This window comes from Pteronotus mesoamericanus, unplaced genomic scaffold (genome assembly GCF_021234165.1).
Source record: "Pteronotus mesoamericanus isolate MK-2021 breed Mesoamerican mustached bat unplaced genomic scaffold, CSHL_Meso_final contig_2, whole genome shotgun sequence".
NCBI classification, from domain to species: Eukaryota; Metazoa; Chordata; class Mammalia; order Chiroptera; family Mormoopidae; genus Pteronotus; species Pteronotus mesoamericanus.
In genome coordinates this window covers 15,807,870-15,832,317 of record NW_026555084.1, presented here as the reverse complement: position 1 = coordinate 15,832,317, position 24,448 = coordinate 15,807,870, and the positions used below count along the sequence as shown (strand labels likewise).

Genomic DNA, 24,448 nt, shown 5'->3' with positions numbered 1-24,448 from the left:
CCCTCCCCTTCCTCCTGTATCTCAATCCCTTACTCGCAATACTCTCCCTCTTTGCTGGGTCTTTGCAGAAGCTGCTTACTTCTACCTGAACTACTTTCCTGCCCTTTCATCTACTCATTCTTCAGCTTTCAGTTCAAATATTATTTCCATCAGGAAAACTCCCCACATTCGGCCATATTGTATTCTAGGCGCCCGCAGCACCATGCCCCTCACCTTTAAACCTCGGTCCTATTTTGACTTTATATCGCGTTTGCCCTTGTTTGTTGTTTATAATTTCACATACACTTCAAAAGGGTTCATCTGGGATCCCCCTTGTTGGCCGCGGATTCCACGGCTAGCACCGAACCCACATCGTTGTGACAACAACACAATTACAAGCGGAACACTCTTGAAGACCGGAAGTGTTGCGCCAGGGATGGAAGAGCACCGCGCACCGGAAATGAATGTTAGAATCCGGCATCTCTGAAAGGGAATCGCCCGCGGGGGCTGCCGGGAAGCGTGGTTTTTGAGCGGGCGTATCTCGTCACTTGGAGCTCGTGAGCGTGCGCTGCTTCCATCAGTCTAGGTCCGACATGGCAGCGCGGTCCTTGTGGGCGGTCCGGCGGCGGGTGCAGCACCTTTTGGCCTCGCGTGCCACGTCCGATGGCAGGTAAGCAAGAGAGGCAGACCGTGGGTCGGGGACTTGAGGACAGTGCGGGGCGAGCGAGCCAGAGGGCCAGATGTGGGCGAGAGGACCCATCAAGCCTCTTGGCCGCTCTGATTAACCCCCTCAGGTACTCAGCGCTCCATTTCACAGAGGTGCAAACTGAGCTCCACAACCGCGCTTCTTTGTCAGGAGGAGAACTTGGGAAGATCTAAGGTCACATCCTGGGAGGTGGGAAATCGTTTCATCCCCGAGCATTGATTGAATTGGGCAGGTACCTCTCCTGGCCCCTCCTTCCCAGCTGTGGTGTCTGCAGGTAAATTGGGAGTCTCTCCCCTGACGCCTGTGTGACTTTAGGCCCGCCCTTTCTCCCATTACCCGGGCTTCACTTTACCTATCGGGAAAGGAGGGCTTTGGATTTGATCTCTCCCCATAAGGCCCTTTCACCTGCCTTCGGGAGTCTGTGAAGTCACAGTTACAGTTTTTTATCAATGGGCTGCGGCAGTTCTTATTGATCATTTATAAGCATTGCACACTATGGGTAAATATTTTCATTAGGCCCTGTTTAACGGAAGAAACTAAGGTTTGGAAAAGTTGAGTAACTTTCCTCGATAACCTTCGGGAAATGGTGGAACCCAGACTGGAAACCAGTGAGGGCTCCAGAATCGGCGCTTTCAATTAGTAAGCAATTAATTATTTTACGGAGCTGTTCCCTGTTGACGACTTCTTCCTCGGAAAGAATAAAATAGAGCTGAGTAGGCGGGTGGAAAAAATTGGACGTCTGAAATGTAAATTAATCCGCGGGGGATTCCGAGAATTACTGTATGCATAACTATGTCACCTTTTTGTCTTAACACACCTGACCTAGCACCCTGCCCTAACAGCTGGGTGAGAGGTTGACCTCAGGGTTTCGGGCTTTTTTTTTAAATCACTATTAATTTTGTAAAGTCTTTGTGGCTGTTTGTGATGCAGGGAAGTGATCAGAAGAAAAATGGCTCCTCCTGATAAAATTAACCCCCTCTCCAGAAGCAGTAGGAACTGAAAGGATCCGCCACAGCCACCCTCTCTTTCACGACTAGTGTTCTGGCCATTTTCCCTTGAAACTGGCCCTGAGAATATTTTTACCTACTTTCTATTGAATAAATGTGGCTTGTTAGGAGTTTATGAGGAAGAAGTCATTTCATATGTATAATCTGACACCAGATCATAACCGATGAACTCAGGAATGGCCTGGAAAGTCTGCGAATAAAAGTTGTGTTGCGCATGCCCTAGGCTGGCTGTTCCCTCTTCCCGTTCTTGAAGCAAACTCTTTTACCCTCTTTAAACCTTAGCTCAGGTGCTACCTCCATGAGCACTCCTTGATATATGCCAGTTTATGTAAATAAACTTTTTTAAAGAGCTTTTGTACTCACAGGCTGATTTTCTTGATAATTTGCTTAACATCAAATTATCCAGGAGGTGTATTGGAAACTTCACTGAAGGAGGGGCAGACCTCCTACAGTTACAATCCAGGATCTACAGACAAGTCCCTACTCCAGATTTCCTCCTGCGTAAACTGAAGGAAATGAAATGTCAAGCATTTTAGCTGTTATAAAATTGTATTATAAGCATAATGGAATGCAAAGATGTCTTTTATTCATCTGTTTAATTCACAGTCCTTAATAGTGTTTTATGCATATTTAATTGACTTGATTTTACATATATGTGAGTTACCATCTCAGAATTTTTCTTGTTCAGCATAGGTTCTCTTCCCTAAAAGTCTTCCTTGCAGCAAGCAATCAAGGTTTAGAACTCTAGGCCTAACTTCAGTTTGATCAAGTCCCTTTACCGAGCTTTATTTTCCCCAGCTATAAAATGAAGGATTGAGCCAGAGCTGTATGGCTTTATGGTTTGAATTCCCCCTATGATAAATGCCCCGCTGGTTCCGAGTATCAGAACTTGTTTTTTTCCTGCTAATTATTGTGTCCCCATTTCTGGCTATTTCTACTGCCTGGACACTTCCTAGCTTCATAGAATACTAGCAGTGTGATCCTGAACAAGTCTTAAGCTTCTCTGAGCCTCAGTTTTCTCATCTGTAAAATAGGGATGCTAATAGTACTTATCTCACACATTGTTATGAAATGAAAGATGATTTAAGTAAAACTCTGAAAACAGTCTCTGGTACTTAGTGAGCACTTTATAATTGTTCATATTGTTACTGTGACTGAAAACACTCACTTTATCTAGAGTTCAGTCTGGAAACTTTCTGATCTCTGAACTTTGTTGTAACTTTGGCTGTTAATCATGGCATTCCTTCATCATGCACTACCTCCCTCCCACTTTAGGGGATGTCTGCATCCTTTCAGCACTGCCACGCAGAGCACCGCTGGTGAGGACTGCAGTTCTGAGGATCCTCCTGATGACCTTGGGCCCTCTCTTGCAGAAAGAGCCTTAAAGCTAAAAGCTGTTAGACTGGAGAAGGAAGTCCAGGATTTAACAGTGAGTAGATTTTATCTGTTCAAAATTGATTCCTTTCATTGACTCTTTACTCCTCACCCCACTTCCATTCTCTTGCTAGGTATACTAGTCAAATAATCTGTAGTAGTTGAAAAGTTATCACTAAGGATAGTCATCTCTTTCAGTTCCCTGTTGTGTTATAGTCCTTAGGTATCTGATATTTTGGTAGCTTCAGAGGAAGGACAATGCCTGGCATGTAGTTAACAATAATATTTGTTGAATGGGTGAGGTCATTTATCATTCTACTCTGCTGATCAGACTACCTTTGGCATACGGTGCCCAGTACTGGGTTGACAAACAAACTATAAGGAAGATAGATATTAAACTAATTACAAGCAAGACCAACCGGAATGGTGAGGTTGGACAGCATGTTTTATGAGAGCAGTTAAAGGAACCAGGGAAAGAGAAAAAGACTAAAGAGACTAAAATAACTGCCTTCAAACAGATGACACATTTTCTTAAATGTAATCTTAGTTGTCTTAGAGTTCAATTCCATGAACAGAAGTTAGACAGTGGCAGTGTTGGCTCAGTGTGAAAAAGAAAGCTTTTTCTGAAGTTGAGCTTGGAAACTAGCAGGCTAAGGGGCAGCCTTTCGGGGCTTCTATAAAGAGTAGATTCCTGCTTTGACTGGGCATTTGGAGAAACTGATCTAAGATTCCTACAACTCTTTTTTTTCTTTTTTTTTAATCAAAACCCTGTCATGAGAGTAAAATTTGTAATACAAGCAAAACCATTCTTTTCTACCAAAAAGCATTTGTTTTCTCATTTTGACTTTGCTTTTGATGGTCAGGTGAGATACCAGAGAGCTATAGCTGATGGTGAAAACATAAGAAGGCGAACCCAGAGATGTGTAGAAGACGCCAAGATATTTGGTGAGAGATTTATTCACAATAAAAAATACCATTTACTTAAGACCACTTACTAAGAGTTCTGCAAACTGAACATAGTGAAAATGTATCTGAGTCCTCAACTCATCCCTACCCTACCCTGCCCCTCCCTCATTCCCATAGGCTTTCTGTGCTGCTAATAGGGAATGTTGTCAAGTGAACCATTCACTAAGATAATGCTTGTCTTTAGTTTGACCAAACCTTTGTAATTTTCTTTTTCAAGCATGTACATTTAGCATTCTAATGCTTATACAAACAATTGTATTTAACTCATTAACAAACAAGTGAATCATCAAGATGTTCAGTGGAGAATTAAAAAACAGACACATTGGCAATCAGGGTTGCTGAAATTTGCTCCATAGAAGCAAAATTGATCTGTATCTATCAATAATCAATTGTTTCTCCACCAGACAATTTTTATGATTGTGGACAAGAATTATTTGTATTAGTCTCAGTATTTTTCAACTTCCTAAGTTATAAAATAACTCAGAGACAAAAGCTTGGACCACATGGAAGCAGAAAACCTTGGAGGCTGTGCTAGATCACATTAATTTTCATTGATGACATTGAATAATCTCTTTGGTCCATTTCAAAATGTTTCAGAAATTTTTCTGTATATGCACCACATCGTGTTCCAAATGTATTCATGAAAGTGTTAGTTGAGTAACAGGGCTTCAAGGGTAAAGGGCAAATCTGTGATTACTTGCCAAACTCACAATTTAATATGTAACATTTTACTTTCACTACACGTAAAAGGAAAGTGCTTGAGGGCCCTTGGATTCTGTTTAGTCCAATCTTCTTTTACAAGGAAGGTGACAAAAGTGAATTTGTGATAGATGTAGACATGAGCTCATTGTCTCCTGACCCCTCAGCTATTATTCTTGCCCAGTGTCACATAACTTCCTTCTCTCTGGATTATGTCAGTTTGTACCCAGGTTCACTTCATTCCTGTCCTGTCCAGCCCGAGGACTTTGGCATAGCCTTCTGCTTTTCTTCCTGTGCTGTAGACGTCCTGTTTCAAGCCTTCAATTACTGGCTAAGTACTGACCCCCAAATTGTATTCTTGATATTTCATCCAAATTATAGTCTCTGATTTCCAACTATCAGGCCTGACAGATTACAGCCTGCAATCCAAGCCTGCCACATCCTGGTCCATAAATAAAGTTCTGAATTTCATCATTAAAAATTCATAGAAATTTTATTTTCTTTTTTGTTACATAATCACCTACATAAAATCCTTGATTTTGCCTCTTGCCCCAAAAAATGTAAAATATTTACTATATGACCCTGGCCAGTGTGGCTCAGTTGATTAGGCATCGTCCCACAAATGGAAAGGTCATGGGTTCGATTCCCAGTCAGGGCACATGGCCTGGGTTGCAGGTTCAGTCCCTGTTCAGGACACGTACAAGAGGCAACTGATAGTTTCTCTCTCACATCCATGTTTCTGTCCTTTTCTTTCTCCCTTGCCCTCTCTCTAAAAGCAACACACATGTCCTCAGGTGAGTGTTAAAAATGTATGTGTATTTGCTGTATGGCCCTTTACAGAAAAAGTTGGCTGACCTCTGAGGCACAGGGAATTTTTGTAGTAAATAAACCAATCGTGACGACTGGGGAAGACTTACTACCTGCGTGAGGGGAGTGGGGTGAGTTGCTTACCAGAAAGCAAGCTTTGAGTTAGGAACTGGCTCATATCAGTTTCCTCAAGAATTAACAAGGTTCCCAGAAACAAGTACACATTAACGAAACTCAAAAGAATTTAATAGGTAATTTAATTTATTAACAGAGCAAGATATGTCTCGCAAAATAGGCTATATAAGTCATTTCCTTAGGTCATTTCTTCCTTGTGACCAGGAATACTTAGAAAATTGAAGATTGCTCAGTGAGCATGAAGTATGAAACAATTAGAATGCTTTTAAAGGACATGGCATGATGTCTGTTCTTCCAGGGATGGTTTTGTCTCAGTAACCCACTTTCTCTTGAACAGTTCACAAAGGATCCTTTTTTTTTTTCCCCCTAAGAAATGATGCAGAACCAACTGCTTTTGAAATAACACAATAATTAGAATAGAATGAAGGAATGAAAAAGAACCTAGGCTTCTAATTACCCAAATTTACACAGTTTTACTCACTGGAAGCCAGGGCTCCTTGCACCAGGGCAGTATGCAAGTCAATCCCAGAAGCTTACAGCGTTCAAAATTCTATTAGAATCTCTCTCTCTCTCTCTCTCTTTTTTTTTTTTTTTTTTGAATAACCAGGGATACCTTTCATGTTCCTTTATAAGACATTCTTTTCTCTTGGGTGAAGTGCTGATCTTACAGGCATCGTTTCAAGCCCTTGGCTGAGGTCTTCTACTTTCACGGCTGATCTCATTAAGAGCCATTAATATTTTCTGGCTAACATCCCTAATGGGGGTCAGGGAAGGATCTTCCACAACTCGGATCATGCCAAGACCGGTTCCTTGGAAATACCTCGTAAGGCCACTCTTTCCTCTCCATTGCCTCCTCTGCCTCAGACCATGCTGTAACAAGATTACTTCAATTGGCTCCGCCAGCTTTTCTGAGCTGCAATAGGTCTCTTATTCTCCCAAAGTTAAAGCTGGAATTCCTGCCTCTCTGTCAGTTGTTCCTTCATCTGTAGTCTTTTTTATTGCTTACTTTTGGTGGTATTCTTATTTCCTCTGAATACAGTTGAGGTAGCTCCCTGTTTCAGCACAGGGCCTTGAAACTCTCCCTGGATAAAAGCCAGATCAACAAAGTCCTTTGCCCTCACCAACCCCTAGCAGGGCATTGGTGTTATCACAGACATCTGTGATGGTGACATTCCTTATCCTTTTTGTTGGAAAAATCAAGATGCAGCATTGGGAGTAACGAGATTTCTCAACAACTGAGTTTGCTTTTATCTTGTAACAGTTGATGTGACTCTAAAAAGGTAAAGCAAGTTTGGCTCTTCTCTAGAAACTATGTATAACTTTATAGCAAGCAATTGGAGACTCATCTATGGATGTGTCCTACTTTCCTGTTCCCATGAAGCCAGTCCTCAAAATAAACCACTCTTGACTCCCCTTAGTCTGGTGTCGTCAGCTACTCTTTTATTAAGTCCTCCTATAACACCTTATCCCTGTTGAGAATGCATGCCTCAGCATAAGAGACGGACAGGAATTTTCAAAACATACTTAACTCAATGCTAAAAATGAATAGCAACAAAAATACAAGAAACATCAAGGTGGTTTTAAAGAGCCGGTTCCTGAGCCTGTTGTAAATAGTTCTCGGGTTCCGTCCTCTTCCCTGTTTCCTAGTAGCCTCCTAGAGAAACTGGCTTGTCAGTTGGGTTGATGATGATCCCTGAGTCCTGTGTGGCAGCCTTTCCACTTCGTAGTCACCTCTCTGGGCTTTCCCCAAACTACTCCCCTGAAGGCAGAGTGATTTCCTCACAAACAATAAAAGTGTCTGGTTTCTCCGTAGGAATTCAGAGTTTCTGTAAGGACTTGGTAGAGGTGGCAGACATTTTGGAGAAGACTACAGAGTGCATTTCCGAAGGAACAGAGCTTGGAGACCAGAAGCTTACTCTAGAGAAGATCTTCCGAGGGTTGTCACTTTTAGAAGCAAAGCTGAAAAGTGTGTTTGCCAAGCATGGCCTGGAGAAGATGACCCCCGTGGGTGATAAATACGACCCTCATGAGCATGAACTGATCTGTCATGTGCCGGCTGGTGTGGGGGTGCAGCCTGGCACGGTGGCGTTAGTAAGGCAAGATGGCTACAAGCTTCACGGCCGCACCATTAGACTTGCCCAGGTGGAAGTGGCAGTGGAGTCCCAGAGAAGACTGTGAACGGGCCATGAGGAACTGAATGTTCTTCAGAGTGCAGTCGCCTGTGTTTCCTTTATTTATTAAACTAGGTTTGTATTGTACATGAGCTACTTCATGTGATCTGTTTTGGATTTAGTCATATTGGCTTTATTTCTAAGATACTGTATTGATTTAATGTGACCTCTTTGGTCTCATCAGAAGTCTTGCCATTGGGCATTTGAACAATGTGACAAGTGTTCCTATGGCCTTTATCAAAATATGTTTAAGAAAATTATTTTTAAATTAGTACTCTGGTGACTTTCAATCCAAAATCTTTTCAAAAGGTGGAAATGAGTGTGTGTGTGTGTGTGTGTGTGTGTGTGTGTATATATATATATATATGTTTATGTGTTTTCAACTGATTGTTCCTTTCTAATAGTCCCTGTAATAGAAATTGTATAGAATCTTGTATTTTGTGGGGAAAAGGATTAGCTCAGCATTTAGGTACTTAGATGATGAAGCTTTATAGTTGTGTGAATTTAGATCATTTGGGTTGGTTTTTATTCATATAGATTTTCAGGACTTTACGTCTTTTTATTTTATTTTCCTTTTAGCCATTTTTTTGTCCTTATAGCACCTACGAGGTAGACTTCATATTCACACTCATTGTCTTCTGATTCCCATTTACAAGAGCTAAAGGCCCAGGCAAGACATGAGAGGCAGGGAACATTGAGAAATTAACCCAGTTCCCTTTATGTCACATGTGTGTAAGCACATCACTCCCCTTTCATGTATTGACCTAGAGTAATGAGCCTATATGTCTATTTTTTGTCATTTCGGTCTTGCTTCTTATAACTGGTATTTAGTAAAAAGTTTGTTCAATATGTGAGTTAGTGAATGGATGATACATCAGACTTCAGAAAGGAGATCACTTATGGCTATTTTCATGCTAGAAGAGGCCTTAATGATGATCTAATTTCACCCTTTCCACTTCTGAAGTATGAAAACTGTTTTTAGAATTGGACTCAAAAAATAAATCTGTAAAACTAGTAGGCTAAATTTCACTGAGAACTTGAATAAGGAACAACTAGATACCTACTTTAATCAATTAAGATTCAGTAGCTCTTTGATGAACATGCAAAGGTATACCCCGCAGACAGTTAAGTGTTAGCTGTCCGGATTGCATGGGTTTGGGGTTTGGTTTATTTTGTTTGGGTTTTTTTTTTTTTTTCCCCTTGATTGTTTTAGTTGCATAGGTTTAGGTTTAAGTTAGTTACCCATAAAATAAATCCATTTCCACTGGAACCCTGTGACCACTTTCAGTGGAGTAGTAAAAGTTATCCTCTTAGACACCATATATAATTCTAGGACACTACACAGACTAGTATAAATAAAGCCATCCCCCAATGGGCCCTACAATCTCCACCAGATGTAGACACTTAAAAAAAAATGCACACTTTTAAAATGCAAACAAAACACTGGTGGTAAGATTTTTAAACCAGAACCTGTTGGCATCCCACTAAGTGCAGAGTGTAAATTTAATAAGTAGTCAGATTTCACAATAGAAATTTATCTTTTCTTTTGCCTGCATTCCTTTGAGACTGACAGATGGTGACAACAGGAAAATGAGCCAATTATAATTATTTGTGTGTTCTTGGATTACTAGCTGTCATTACCAGTGAATTAAAATAACCATAATTTTAGTTATGGAATGTTCTGATTACTTGAAGAGTTTTCTAATATTCCTTGTAACTTCCTGTTTTAGCTAGTAGATTGAGAACAATTTTAGATGCTTACTCAGTAGTTTTGCAGACAAAGGTGTAAATTTAGAAAATGGAGCTATAACAGTAAGAATCTCAAAAAGTTGAAGGGCCTTTGGGAGCTGGAGCAGGGTGGTCGAGCACAGGGCTTAGACTTGGACACAAATCCCAGCTCAGTCATCTCAGTGTAACCTCAGGCCCCGTTCATGTCACCGTTCTGAGCCTGCTTTCTTAGTTGTAAAATGGTTATCATTTTCTTACAATACTGTGAGGATTAAATGAAATGTGTAAATTGCCTATTATAGTAGGACCTCAAATATTTATTTTTAATTGCTTTTTATTGTACACATTGTTTTTCCTACATTTTTCATAGCTACCTAAAGTTTAGGAAAAAGGGGAATACTGGTTAAAAAATGTTAATGATTAAAATTTATAGGCTAATCAGAGTGACTTATTTGTCTTCCAGCTTCTGGTTGTTTTCATTGTTTGTTTTTTTTTTTCTGTTTGTTTTGTTATGTTTTGTTTGCGTTTTACCACAACACAATAAATCCATGTTTTTAGACTGAAGGAGCAAGAAAACTGTTTTGGTGCTTTGAATTATTTTCATCTTGATAGTAATGTGAAAAGACGTTGGCTTACAGAGGATATATAAGGAAGCTTTGGCTCACTTGAAGAGGGGATCTTGGTGTTTTAGTACCTGGATTCTGCAAATCTTACAGATTTTCCTCACTGCCATAAAAGAATCATTTCGTTTGATACTAATGGAACTTCTTTGGTGCTTCCATGGCAAAGGATTTGATAAGTGAAGCGAGACTCTTAAACACTAAAGAAAATCAAGTAGGGAAAACTAAGGATGATATAAAATATTCAGAAATAACTTAAATAAAACCCGACTTGAAATAACTGCAGTTCGCGTTTAGTGTCTTTGTTTGCCTGATTCATGTTGTGTATTGACATGCTGTCATCCCTTCAGTGAATGCTGACCCACCTTGTTTGGGGGGCAGTGGAAGCAGAGATTCCGCAGCAATCCAGCCAAACGGATGCAACGTGGACATTCTGCACCCACCTCTGGTGTTGAAGTCTTGACTATTCTTGCACCTCCTGACTTGTTTCTTTCTGATTCCTATGTATTATTTAGATCTGGAGTCTTGTTTCCGCCTTCCTCTCTGGGATTGCGTTATTTTCATGTGCTTGCTTCTTGGTGATAATTGTCTTACCGACTTGAACCGCTTCACTTGAACTGCCGGACTTTTGACCATCGTTTAAACCAGATTACTAACATGAGACCTTGTTCTGCCATGTCCTTAATCTTGGCCTGGGCTTGTCTTTACCTCTGCTCAGCTGGCTTCTACACACCCAGCCCTCTGAGTGGCCCTCTTTAGAGCCAGCCGCTCTTGCAGTTAGGCCTTGCATTTTTATTCTTCCAGTCTTATCTGCACACTCTGGTTCCATAACCCATCGTTTCCTATATTCTCAGTCTCAGTCAGCAAGTAATTTCTTGTTCCTGTGCACTCAGACTTTGTCCACACTCTTAATTTCACTATGGAGATTTTAAAACAGCTCCAAATCTTGAATTTGAACTTTGTGATTGACCAGTAGAATATAGTGGAAGAGACACTGCCAGTTTCAGGCATAAACCATCCTATCTCTGGATGCTAACACTTGGAACCCAGCCATGAAACCAAGAGCAAGCTGAAGCGGCCAGTGGGATGGAACTGGGGGCCCTGGCTAGGCTTTCAGCTGACAGCCTGAACCACTTTGCCAGCCATCTCTGAGCCATCTCGAAAGCGGATCCTTCAGCCCCACCTGACACCACGTGGAACAGACAACCTGCCCACAGCCCTGCCCAAACTACAGATTTTGAGGCAAATAAATAATTGTGACTTTGAGCCACTAAGGTTTGGGGTAGTTTGTGAGGTTGGGTAGATAACATACCCACCCTCACTCCCAGTCTCCCTAGTTGTTCTACACCTCAGTCACTAGAATTATACCTCTTGGCTTTTCTCTTACAGTGCTTTTGAACTTGTCCTACAACTTTGATGTACTCACATTGCCAATGTGTTGGTAGGATTGGAAGAACTTCCTAACAGAAGAAAACACAGCTCTAGAGTCTAGAGTTACCAAAGACCCTGAAATTAAAAGCAAAGTAAAGAGAAGTTATTCTAATATGACTTACCCTACCAAAACAAACAAATAAACAAAACCTACACAATTAGATTAGGTCAGCACATAAAAGAACTTCACACAAAGTTAACAATGAATGCTTTGTTCAAAAACAAAAAAGGAATGCTTCGAGTCTTTAGAAGTGAACTTAAAAGGTTTTGCATTCTGACACAAATATTGCCAAGAAGTTTTATTTGTTTTTTTTATTATGAGGAATGCACTTTTATCTACCATTTTACTAGTAATGCAGTTTGGCCCTGTTAAATCAAGACTCAAAGATGACTCAGGACCCCAGCTATATGCACTTCTACTGTTCTCTGAATCCCTTCCGTTTCTTCTCTTAGCCATAATCTAACGGAACAAATATGGATTTTACTTACTCTGAAACTCATTCCCAACTTTATTTTCTGCTAGAAGAAATCTGTCTTTCAGTGTGGTAAACTAGCCACACCGACTGGTCTTTTTTTGTTAGAGGGTGAAAGTGGGAATTTATTCCTTCTTCCCCTGTGAGTAGAGAGTGGATGAAGACCTTTTGTTTTTTGGGGGTTTTGGGGGGGGCGGGGGTTTTTGTTTTTGTTTTTTTGTGGAAAGCAAAGCTAGAAACTGCAAATAAATTCTAACAACAGTCTCAGAAGCATCTGGCCTTATTTCAGCCTATGCATGGTATAACCCCGGCTGCACGCCTGGTCAGCAATTTCCAGCGCTAGCAGACACTGCCAACCATTTTCTCATTCCTTACCTTCCGTGATTGTCACAGCCACCGAGAAAGGAAGAACAGCCGAACTGAATGAGACATAGAGAAGGCACGTTACCGTTAGTAACTGTCAAAGGTTGGACTTGAACCGAGGCCATCAAAGCTTCAGTTCTTTCTCCTCCACCAATCTCCCCGCAGCAGGACCTTGGTCCTGATGCTGAGCATCCGAAGAATGCACACCTGCCCCGAGCACGTCGAGCCAGCCAATGAGGAGCACACATTCAGGAGGCGGGACGGAGAAGCTGCCAATGACAGAGCCTTCCCGGAGAGAGATGCCGCTAATAAGGGCCTTGTGCTGGAGAGGGACGGCTACTCGTCCAATGAGAGGCTGGAAACTTCTAGTCTAGAAGGCGGGACGGCCAGTGGCGCTCCGGGGCGGGGCGGTGAACACAGCGCCTGCATGCTAGCACCCCAGCCCCGGCATGCTGCCCCCGTCGCCGCCCGCCATGGCCCGCGCTGCCCGCCTCTTCGCCGCGCTGGCCGCGCTGCTCGCCGCCGCCGCTGCAGGCGGAGACGCCCGGCCCAGTAAAATCGGTGCGGGAAGGACGCGATGGGGTGCTGAACTGGGGAGGGCTGCGCGGGAAAAGGGTTCTCAGCCGGCAGCAGCTGGGTGGGGGATGGGGAAGGAAGCGGGGTGACTGAGGGGTCCTCGGAAGAGGAACTGGGTGGAGAAGAGGTAAGGGACTGCGGCGGGGCGAGGAAGAGGACCGCAGTAGGCAAGGTGCTAATGCGGAGGGTGGCACGGACATTTGACCAGGGCTGTCTGGGGCAGAAAAGAGGCTTGGGGCAGAACTGGCCACTGATCTCACCGAAAGATTCAGAAACAGTGAGCATCTGCCTTGAACCCGGCGTTTGCCTGGTGCCCCGATGACAGAGAGGACAGAGTCTGGGAGTTTGTCATTCACAAAGGTTTACTGAAGGCCTGGGTAGGAGGGACGGTGCTCATAGTTCCTTCAGGAGAAGACTGTACAATACATGGAAGTTCGTGCTGAGGCTGTTAAGTACCTTGATACAGAGGAAGAGCGCTTCACCCCAGCCTTTGATGCCTCTGGGAGGGCCCCCAGGGCCTTCTGGAGGTAACATCTAAGCCAGAACCTTGCGACAGTAGGAGACGTCCTTAGTGGAGACAGAACCCATGGTAGGTCTGATGGAGATAGATTTGCTAAGTGACAGAGTGGGGAACTTTTTGGCAGCAGTCATTTCATTTGTGGGTTTTTGGGTTTTGGTTGTTGTTTTTTTTACTTTTTTTCCCTCAATATTTTATTTCTAAAAATTTCAAACATACACTGAATTTCAAAAATTATTCAGTAGTCATCTGTATACCCACCACCTGGTTTCTGCCATTAACAAACTGCTACTGTACTTGCCTTATCACATACCTATTACACGTTGATTAATCCATCTTAGTTTTAATGGATTTCAAAATAAATTGTAAGCATCAGGACACTTTGCTAAGTACTTCATCATGCATGTCATTGACTAGCATTCCATATTTGTTGACAGTTTTTTTCCTCTTAACAATTGACATTTTAACTCAATGTGACCCAAAGATTGTCACGTCCCTCACATATAAAATGTCCATAGGTGTTAAGCTTCTGGTGTGGGGGAATAGGTCTCCGTACTCCACTCATCTGCCCTCTGCGCACCTCCCTTGGCAGGGAGGGATGCACCACTAACTTATTCTCAGTGCACTGCTAAGGCTTCTTGGGTTACAAAACCACAGTTCGGGCCTCAAAGGTTAAGGCAAACTGAAGCATGCCAGAAGTCAGTTTGGGACTGAGAGTTTAGGTGATTCAGAGGAAGGAGAATCTCGATGCCAGAGTAGTCAAAGAACACCTGGAGAAAGTGGATTTTGAGCCAGGCTTTGAAGGATGGAGAAGAGTTAGGCAGGCAGTGTCTGAAGGTGCCAGGCACTCCTTCATCTCTTGGGGATGGAGAGCAGAGCGGGAGACCCCCACTGACCACGGGGGAAGGCTCAGGGCCTCCTCCCAGCACTCCTGTTTCTGGCAATGCCAAGCTTGCCATCTGCCTCATTCCAGCAGGCCCTGCCTCCCTCGCCCCAGGGGTCATCTAGAGCAGGGCACTTTGGCAATGCCAAGCTGCCCCAGAGTTTCCCGATTGCCCCCAGCCCTCTGACAGGAGCCTCTGTCCACACTTGGTGTTTTGGACTCTGTCCCCATTGAGAATGGGGAACTTCCTGTTAGCAAGGCTTACCTCTCATACTGCTGCACTGAGTGTGCAGCACAAAAACTTTCAGGTTCAAGTCCGCACACCTCCGTGTGGCATTGGACCCTTTAGATCCCCCATAGTTCCACACACTGCCCTGCTCACACTCTTCTCTCTGTGGAGAACATATTTCTGCTCATGGGTATCCTCCACCATCCTGACCAAATGCATCCCCTTTGTCTCCCCCACCCTCGGGCAGAACTCATTGCTTCCGCCTAAGGATTCCCTGGAATCCTTACTTAATCATACACTGTCGTAGCTTATTGTGCATGAGTCTGCCTGCCCGCTCCTGCCTGGGCTTAGGAGGGCAGAGGCCCTGTTTAAGTCTTCTTGTGCCCCAGGACATCTTACTGTAGACCAGAGAGCAGGTGTCAGTTCCTGGGTGTTGAGTGAGGTCTTCTGCTTCCCTGTGACCCTTGGGCAGCTTCCAGGCCTTGTGATATCAGGTTCTCTGGAAAAATGTGCCATTTGGGGCTTTTCTGCAAACAGAGGGTAGGGGAACGCACTGGTTTAAAAAGGTTAATGGCATTCTTGAAAGTGGCTTTGTAAACACTGAGAAAGGGGAAGTGGTTTGTTTTTTCAAGGTACAACAAATAATGAACTCTACTGCCTGCCAGGATCCTGGAGCATAGTTACCTGCTCCTAATCCTTAAAGAGACCAGTTGAGCAGAACAATCTGTGAGGACCAGGCCAAGAGTAAGGAGAGTGTTATGCGGAAATATGCCGGAGGGACACCTGACTTGTCTTAGGTGGGCGAGCCAAGGCAGGCAATGACAAGAGGGCCATAGGAGTCAGTGAGGCAGACGGTGACAGTGCATTCCTGGAAAAGCGAGCAACACAGTCCAAGGAACAGGCATGAGAGGGCAAAGTCGCAGCTCCACAGCGAAAGAAGTTGAGACAGTTAAGAAGGTGGGGTATTGCAAGGGCGGGGCAGGGAATGGATTAAGTAAGTGGAAGCCAGAAGATCAAGAACCTTGTTTTGTTTTTTCGGGGGTTTCTTTGGTGGTGGTTTTTTTTTGTTGTTGTTTTTTTGCCTTCGTGGCAGGAGCTGGTGGTCATAGGGTCCAACATAGGTCTAGCAAGGACAAATCACACCAGATTTATCTCATTTTCCTTTTGGATAGGGTTCCTAGACTGTCAAATGGGAGGATCATATCACATGGTGGGCAAAGACAGTGGAGGGGTGTCAAGCCAGCTCAGTCGTTTCAAAGCAGCATCACTGTCCTCTCACAGCCTCTTTAGTATCAGTCTCCATCTGGCCAGTGGTTCCCAGTAGCACCTCACAGCCCTGTGCAGGGAAACGCTTTTTATCCATGACTTCGCTAAGCACACTGATGGCATATGAATGAAGTTTGCAAATAACAGGAAGGCAAGAGGTCTAGGAAAGACAGTGGATGATAAGACCCACAAAGACCTGAAAGAGCGGAAACTTTGTAACAAGACCCCAAACTGGAATAAAGTGCCCTACAGGGCAATGAACAGCCAGCCCTTCACAGGGCATGTTCCAGTCTTGACAAACAGATACAGAAATGATGTGTCAGGTAATAGCTTGGGCTAGTCCAAGGGTTGTCTGGCTTCTTGAGTAAAGGGTCAGAGAGTAAATATTTTCGACTTTACAGGCCACACAGCCTCTGTTGCAGCTACTCACTTCTGCCTCACGTGTACGCAGCCAGAGACAATAAGCTAAAGAAAGGGTCTGGCTGCATCCTAATAAAACTTTGTAAAAACAAGAATCTGCATAGATTTGGCCTGTGAGCTGTGGTTTGCCAACCCTTGGATTAAGAAGTGGTTTCCAAACACTGATCTACCTAACAGTACCCGTCAGTGACTAGGTTTTCATAGTGAAATAAAAATAGAGACAATGTAATGAGCATTGTCTCAAACGAAATGTGTTCTCTTTACATGACCGTCCTGAATTTTGAGGTTCCTGCTTTTTTGCTGCTAATTTGTCTTTATTTTTCTTTACACAGTAAATGTAATAATAGAGGGTAGTTTTCAGATTGTCCTTTGCTCTTTATTAATAGCTATACTACAAACTAGTCTGCAGATTGCCTTTTTGAGATATTGTAAACCTGCCTATGCAAGTGCCTGGGAATCAGTGGCCCAGGAGGCCCAGACAGTGTGACCTGCCGTCTCACGCGCACCCCCTCTCTTTCTTTCCTTGCCTGCCTCCCGGGCCCGCTGACAGCCGTGGTTGGGGCTGGAATCGGGGGCTCTGCGGTGACCCATTTCCTCCAGCAGCATTTTGGCGCCCGAGTGCAGATCGACGTGTTCGAGAAGGGGACGGTGGGTGGCCGCTTGGCCACCATCTCAGTCAACAAGCAGCACTATGAGAGCGGGGCCGCCTCCTTCCACTCCCTGAGCCTGCACATGCAGGACTTCGTCAAGCACCTGGGTGAGTGCGCCGTCCTGGGGCTCCACCGCCCGGCCACCAGGGCTGGCGGCAGCCATCAGGCCCTTCCCAGGTTGCCCCAGTGGTCAAGGCCAGAAGGCCACGTAGCCCAATCTCCTCATTTTACAGATGGAGCCGCTGAAACCAGAGAGGGGAAGGAACTTGCCTGAGGTTACACAGTGAGTTAGTTGCAGAGCCCGGATTACAGCTCAGGTTTGACTCAAAGGCCAGTTTATTTCCCTTTTAATTTGCTGCCTCTTAATAATCATAACGGCTTGCACGTGCTGTGTGCTTGCCAGGTACCTGGCATCCTTGTAGGTAGTATGTAGGCATTACCTCGAATCCTCCCCACCAGCCTACAAGATAGGAGTTATATCTCCTCCTGAGGAAATTGAGGCTCAGAAAATGTATACACCTCGGCTACGACCATGCAGCTGAGAAGCAGAGAGCTGGCATTCAGTCCCAGCAGCATCATTCAAAACCGCAAATACACATACTGCCTGACACAAACTCCACTTGTCAGAAGTGACATTTGCACATGTGCGAAGAGCTTGTGCACGCAAGCTTATTCATCACAGCAATGTTTAGAATAGCAAAAGGTTGAAAAATACCCAACCTGCCCACCCACTGGGACCTGAGATTAAATAAATTATTCTTTCAGTACACAGACTGGTCAACCAGATGAGGACGTCCCTTTTGTGCAGGTGTAGGACAATCTCTAAGACACAGCATGTCCGTAAGGTGCAGAACAGTGTACAGTGCGTGGTGGGGAGTGGGGATAACCCACAGGGACATACCGTATATGAGGATTTGCACAAAATCTCCCTGGAAGGACGCTGAAGGAAGGTGCTTACTGATGACTCAGAGACAGGAATGAAGAGGGAAAGAGACAAAAACCTGAGCCTTGGGGCAGGTCCTATAACCTCTAAGCCTCAGTTTCCACGTCTTTGACACCTGTCCTGCCTGCCTCCTTGCGGGCCACGAGAGGAAGGAGTGAGATACTCCTGTGCTCTGTAAGCTGTAGCGTGTGGATGGTTACCAGGAGCTACGGTTTGTGCCATGTGGTCGTGGTGCCCAGGACTGCCATCCAAGGTGACATCTGACATCCCAGGATGACATCTGAGTTTCCCTTGTAGCTGAGTGGATCCCTTGGCTGGGGAAAAAAAAATGTAAAACGGTACATTAGTTTAATTTTCAACTCTTTATTAACTAGCCAGGCTCAATCCCTCTTAGTACATTTGTTTACTGTTGTAAACAAGCAGCACAGGTGAACAAGCCGTGGTATTCGTGTCCCCTTTAATGGAGCCAGTCCATCTGCATCCTTCAGGGAAGCCCCGAATTCCAGCTTCAGGCACCACTCGCTCTCCTGTGGGGGGGCCCTCTGAAGGGGACCTGAAGGGCTCCCCCTTGTCTCCACAGGACTGAAGCACCGGCGAGAGGTGGTGGGCAGGAGTGCCATCTTCGGCGGGGAGAATTTCGTGCTGGAGGAGACTGACTGGTACCTGCTGAACCTCTTCCGCCTCTGGTGGCACTACGGCATCAGCTTCCTGCGACTGCAGATGTGGGTGGAGGAGGTCATGGAGAAGTTCATGAGGTAGGGCTGGGCGCACTATGGGCTTCCAGGGAAGAGAGAGGCGGGGAAGGAACCCAGCACCGTTCAGCCCAGGCCCCAAGCAAGTCCCCAGCATGAGAAATGTACTGAGGTGGTACAGGCACAGTCTCTGGTATTGTCATGATAGCATTCTCTTTCCCTCTGCTAAACTAAGCATGAGTTGTAAACTCAGGCACCTGGGAGGGCCAGCCTGGGATATGCAGCAGCCGCGTGGGAGAGAGGGTAGGGAGTGGCACATGGAGAGGAAGGCGGCTCCCTGCTGGGCCTCCCTGGTGCAGTGACCCAATAGCTGGTGGTCAGCCCGAAGGCCTTTCTGCACAAGGGCTCCCCTCCGCGTGTCTCCCAGGATCTATAAGTACCAGGCCCACGGTTATGCCTTCTCGGGCGTAGAGGAGCTGCTCTATTCGCTGGGGGAGTCTAGCTTCATCAACATGACCCAGCGCTCTGTGGCTGAGTCCCTGCTCCAGGTGGGCGTCACGCAGCGTTTTATTGACGACATCGTCTCCGCCGTCCTGCGGGCCAGCTATGGCCAGTCAGCAGCGATGCCCGCCTTTGCTGGTGAGCCTGCAGCCCTCGGCCTGCCCGCCTGCCCTTCCCTCACCCACGGTGCCCAGCATGGGCTGGGATCCCCATAACAACCTCACATCTACCTGGCCCAGTGCAGTTGCCTGAGCGCTCTGTTACCCCACCCCCATCTGACTCCTGCATCGGCCCTCCGAGCTGGCAGGAGATCATGTTTACCCAACTTCACAGGTGGTGAAAGCAAGGCTCAGATCTCAGGTCTGATGCTTTTCTACTACTCTGACTGGGTTAGCTTCAGGAACTACCCCGTGGGGGTTTCTGGGCCCCAAGTATTCATCTCTTAGCCCACCTTATCTTCCCAGCTCACAACTGGGGCCAGCGGGCATGTGCACAGCCCACTGGCCTCCAGCAGAGGCCCCAAGAAGAGTCACAATAAAATCTGCCTGGGAGAGCCATTAGGGCACACCTTCCCCAAGGCACGGCGACTCTTCTGTGCCTGGGAAAGTCTAGGGTTTTACTGGGGCATCTAAGGCCAAGAAAATTGCACGGGCACTCGCTGGCCTCCGCTCCCAGGCTGCTTGGCCGAACCCTTCTCCTACCAGCCTCATCTCATGCAAGCGCCGAGGCTCAGTCCTTGGTTCTCCTCTTACCCTCCCTTGGTGAGCTCAGCCAGTCTCAAGGCATTACATTCCACCCACCTGCCTCCCAAACAGGACCTCCGGCCCGGACTCCTCCAGGACTGCAGTCTCAGGTGTCAGCCACCACCCCTTGTTCTCCACGGGGAGGTTTCATGGGCATCTCAAACTCAGCATGTCCAAACCTGAGCCCCTGACCTTTCCCTGCATGCCTGCCCCTCCCAATGTGGTTGGTAATTACTCCTTTCAGTTGCTCCAGCCAAAATCTTGACTCATTTCTTTCTGTCATACTCTCCACGTGGTATGTCAAGAAATCCCATCTGCTCTACTTCCACATATACCAGAATCCGACAGGTTCCCACCGCTGCTTCCGCCCCGCCCCCGGGTCTAAACCACTAGGGTCCCTCACCTGCATCACCGCAAGTCTCCCACCAGGTCCACCCGCACACCCCCACCACCCCCTGCGGCTTTTCTCAACGCATCTGCTGAAGGGTCCTTTTAAAACAAAAGACATAATAGCAGGCCTGCATGTCAAACTCCACCAAGGCTCCCTCTTTCCTTCAAGAGAAACCCAAAGTCCCTTCACAGCCTAGGCTCCACCCCTCCAACCCTCTCGCTCACCCAAGTCCAGCCACTCTGGCCTCATCCCCACCTTCGGGCTTTTGTTGTCCCTCCCTCTGCCTGAAACATTCTCCCGAGTTCCAATCATGGTAAACTCTTTCCCCATCGTCCCTTTGTGCAGAGGTACCTTTTCATGGAAGCTCCCCTACCCCCCACCACGCCCCCAGCTGCCCAGGTGTCATCTTCTAGTGGACTATGACATTTACTCATGTTATCTCCCACTAGAGTTTATGCTTCCTGAAGGGAAGATTCTCTGTCTCCCTTGTTTACTAATGCATCCCTAACACTTAGAACAGTTCCATTGTAGGCACTCCGCCCACTTTTGTTGAGTAAACGAATGGAAAGGTTTGTAATTAACAAGCACCTCCCACGTGCTCGGGATACTGTTCCGCCAGCTCCTTACCAGCCTTCGGGTCCCACCAAGTGCCCTCTCCTAGGGCTTCCCTGTTCACTCTTTAGTATTTTGTGGGTTTCCTTCAAGATATAATTTATATAGCACACCACTAACCCATTTAAAGGGTGCACTTGAGTGGTTTTGAGGATATTCACAGTTGTGCATCCATCACCACAATTTAGAACACTTTTATTGCCCCCAAAAGTAACCTCATACCTTTAGCTTTGGCTCTCACCTCTTCAGTACACCCAGCTCTCCGGCCCTAGGCAACCACGAAGCTGCCATGTTTCTATGGATTCTGGGTAGCCTATGTAGATAGAATCATAGAACCTGTGTTCCTCTGTAGCTGGCTCTTGCATTGAGCAGTGTTTTCACTTCATAGCGTTGTGAATGTGTTGTATTTATCTTTGTGTGCATTGTCTTTCCATGCCCGTGGTTGGGAGGAGTCCTGGCCCGGGAGGGAGGCCCAGGTAGTATGGTGGTGGATTCTCCAGCCCACGGCCCAGTGGTTCCGAGAGCCCACCGACTCCCTTTCCCCTTTGCCCAGGAGCCATGGCATTAGCTGGGGCCCAAGGCACTCTGTGGTCTGTGGAAGGAGGCAACAAGCTGGTTTGTTCCGGTCTGCTGAAGCTCTCCAAGGCCAATGTGATCCATGCCACTGTGACCTCTGTGACCCTGCAGCATACAGGTGAGTGGATGGAGCAGGGGGCGTGGCCACTCCTTTCCTAGACAGTGAACACTTACACCTCTTCTGTCCCTAAACCCCAGTCTGTGATGTGCCTGGGAGGATTCCAGAGCTGGGAAGCCCCAGCGCTGCCAAGTGACACCAGAGGGCACTGTTGCCCCAATTCAAATGTCAGAGCCAGAAGACTGAGATCTGTATCAACCTATCTGTATTCATTTGCCCACCGAAGATTTTGAGCCACAGTCAGCAGCAGAGCCAGATCTTGAGTCTCCTGACTCCCAGCCCTGTGCTCACCCTGCAGCCACAGCAGTGCGGAAAGACAAGGACCCGCCACTGGGGCAGCCCAGCTGCACCCAGGGTCTCGTACCCTCCATGCTGGGCCCCAGATGGGAGAGCAGTGGGTAGAAGCCAAGAAATAAGTTGGCTTTTGTGCTCTCTTCCAGAAGGGAAACCCTTGTACCTGGTAGAGTATGAGAATGAGGTGGGCATTGGCTTCGACTTCTACGACATTGTGGTCATCGCCACGCCCCTGCACCTGGACAACAGCAGCACCATCGCCTTTGAAGGCTTCGACCCCCCCCTTGACATCATCCGGGACTCTTTCCAGCCCACCATTGTCTCCTTGGTCCACGGCTACCTCAACTCTTCTTACTTCGGTTTCCCCGACCCTAAGCTTTTCCCCTTCGCCAACATCCTTACCACAGATTTCCCCACCTTCTTCTGGGCCCTGGACAACATCTGTCCCGTCAACATCTCAACCAACTTCCGGCGGAAGCAGCCTCAGGAGGCAGCTGTTTGGCGAGTCCAGTCCCCTGAGCCCCTCCTTCGGTCCCAGCTGAAGACCCTCTTCCGCTCCTATTACTCAGTGCAGACAGCCGAGTGGCAGGCCCACCCCGTGCACGGCTCCCGCACCACCCTCCCTCGGTTTGCGCTCCATGACCAGCTCTTCCACCTCAATGCCCTGGAGTGGGCAGCCAGCTCTGTGGAGGTCATGGCCGTAGCTGCCAAGAACGTGGCCCTGCTGGCTTACAACCGCTGGTACCAGGACCTAGACAAAATTGACCAAAAGGATTTGATGCACAAGGTGAAGACTGAACTGTGAGGCTCCAGAGAGACCCTGGGAACGTCATCCTCCACTGAAGATGGACCACCCCCTCAGCAGCCAAGGCTGTGCAAGCCACACTCACCTGCCAGGCCTCCTTCTGGCCCCTCCTCTGTCGAGTGTCTTCTCTCTCCAGCATGGGGCCAGGCAGCCTATGCTCTGCCTCTCTGTCTTAAGAATTCTCAGAGTGGTTGTTCCAAGGGAGAGAGTAAGAGAAGGGATGGAAACTCAAACCAGTGTATTCATTTTATTTATTTTTTTAAAAGAAGAAATAAAAATCCATCTTCTCCAGCTGCTTCTGACTTGGTTTTCTAACTAGGAGACAGGGATAACAATGGGAGGGCATATAAGACAGAGACCTGGGAATCCAGTTTCTTTATTGTTTTTACTGCCTACTCCCAAAATGTACCTGTGGCAACACCAACAATAACACATGTAACCAGATAATTACAAATAAAGTAGAAGGGAAAATCAGAAAACAAGGCATGATAATAGCTCCCAATTATGGAGGGCTCGTTGGATGTGAGGTACCTAGTTAAGAAATTAGACACCATCCAAGCCTTTCAGCAACACCACATATTGGGGGAGACGACTGTGGCAGGAGCCAAGCAAGAGGTGGTTACCCCAGCGGGGCTCTCAGCGTAGCTCTGAGCTTCCTGGCAGCCGGTGGAAAATGGGAAACACACCAGGCCACAGGAAGAAAAATACTTCCTTGGCACTTGGAGGAATTGACTACTCTGTCCTTTATGCAGGGGATGAAAAGTATAGCGCTGATGTGTCCTACAAGGAGACAAGTCCCCAGATTGTAGAGGGCAGTCATGCCTGCCCCCCAAACATTGACCCCAGTGGCCTAAGGGAAAAGGTATTGGGATGGAGTTCAGCAGTTAACCTGACTGGAGGCCCAAATCCCACTCAGACCTGCCAAGTCCAGCTCTGGGGTTGGGCCCAGGAGGGCAGACACTGCCAAATGACACTGCTAGTGGGGCTTTCCCAGCAGGAGCAATGCCCGAGGTCAACCAGCTAACTTCCCTTTTTTTGAGGAGATGGAGATAAAAGCCCAAAATGACAAAATAACTTTCCCAAGGTCTCTCGGTGAATTCATAGAACAGAGCTTACATCTGAAGCTTCTTAAAGTTACATGAATTCCAGGCCAAGATGATGGTGGTGGTCGTGAAAGAGATGGTGCCTTTCAAGTGGGAGAAGCACACTCTTGGTTATTACAGGAATTATGAAGTTGACATGTAGGTAAGATGCTTTTGGTTGACGGAGTAGAAAACCAGACTCCAGACTGGCTTAAGCAATAAAAGGGTGTTACTGATTATCATAACAGTCCGGGCTCAGGGTCCTGCGCAATGCCAGCGTCATTACTTCTTTCATGGTCAAGGATGGCTGCCAACAGCTCGCAGAGTGAGAGGGTCTTCTCTCACGACCTCTGAACCACAGTCTGGGCCCTGGGCCAGTTGCGCCTGGCCAAACCAATTACTCTGGCCAAGTGAATGCCACATGCTGATTGCCTTAGGACTCAGCTGGGACCAGGGATGAGATGAAGCTGATTGGCTTAGAACAGTCAGGCCCCACCCCTGGAGCAGAAGTGATCTCGTCCAAACTATAAGGTTGGAGGGGTAGAAAACGTGGTAGAGAGAAGCACAACATCAACCACAGGTAAAACGGGGCTGTGCCCTCTCGTTCCTTTTAAGTCTGGTGAATCAATGTGTAATGGCATCTTTTCATGGTTTGTATTTAAAATGAAGATACCCCAGGCTATCATGGTAT

General features: G+C 46.4%; 2 protein-coding genes across 2 annotated transcripts; both read left to right on the top strand.

Moving 5' to 3' along the window:
* Positions 1–508: 508 nt before the first annotated feature.
* Positions 509–8,182, top strand: GRPEL2 (GrpE like 2, mitochondrial). The gene is made up of 4 exons (XM_054568204.1): positions 509–649; positions 2,968–3,121; positions 3,930–4,011; positions 7,487–8,182. The coding sequence occupies exons 1-4, from the start codon at positions 573–575 to the stop codon at positions 7,849–7,851; spliced, it is 678 nt and encodes a 225-aa protein (XP_054424179.1). The 5' UTR covers positions 509–572; the 3' UTR covers positions 7,852–8,182.
* Positions 8,183–12,932: 4,750 nt separating this feature from the next.
* On the top strand, positions 12,933–22,960 carry PCYOX1L (prenylcysteine oxidase 1 like). Its single transcript, XM_054567932.1, has 6 exons — positions 12,933–13,020; positions 16,901–17,107; positions 18,524–18,698; positions 19,063–19,274; positions 21,436–21,576; positions 22,017–22,960. The coding sequence occupies exons 1-6, from the start codon at positions 12,933–12,935 to the stop codon at positions 22,673–22,675; spliced, it is 1,482 nt and encodes a 493-aa protein (XP_054423907.1). The 3' UTR covers positions 22,676–22,960.
* The last annotated feature ends 1,488 nt before the right edge of the window (positions 22,961–24,448 follow it).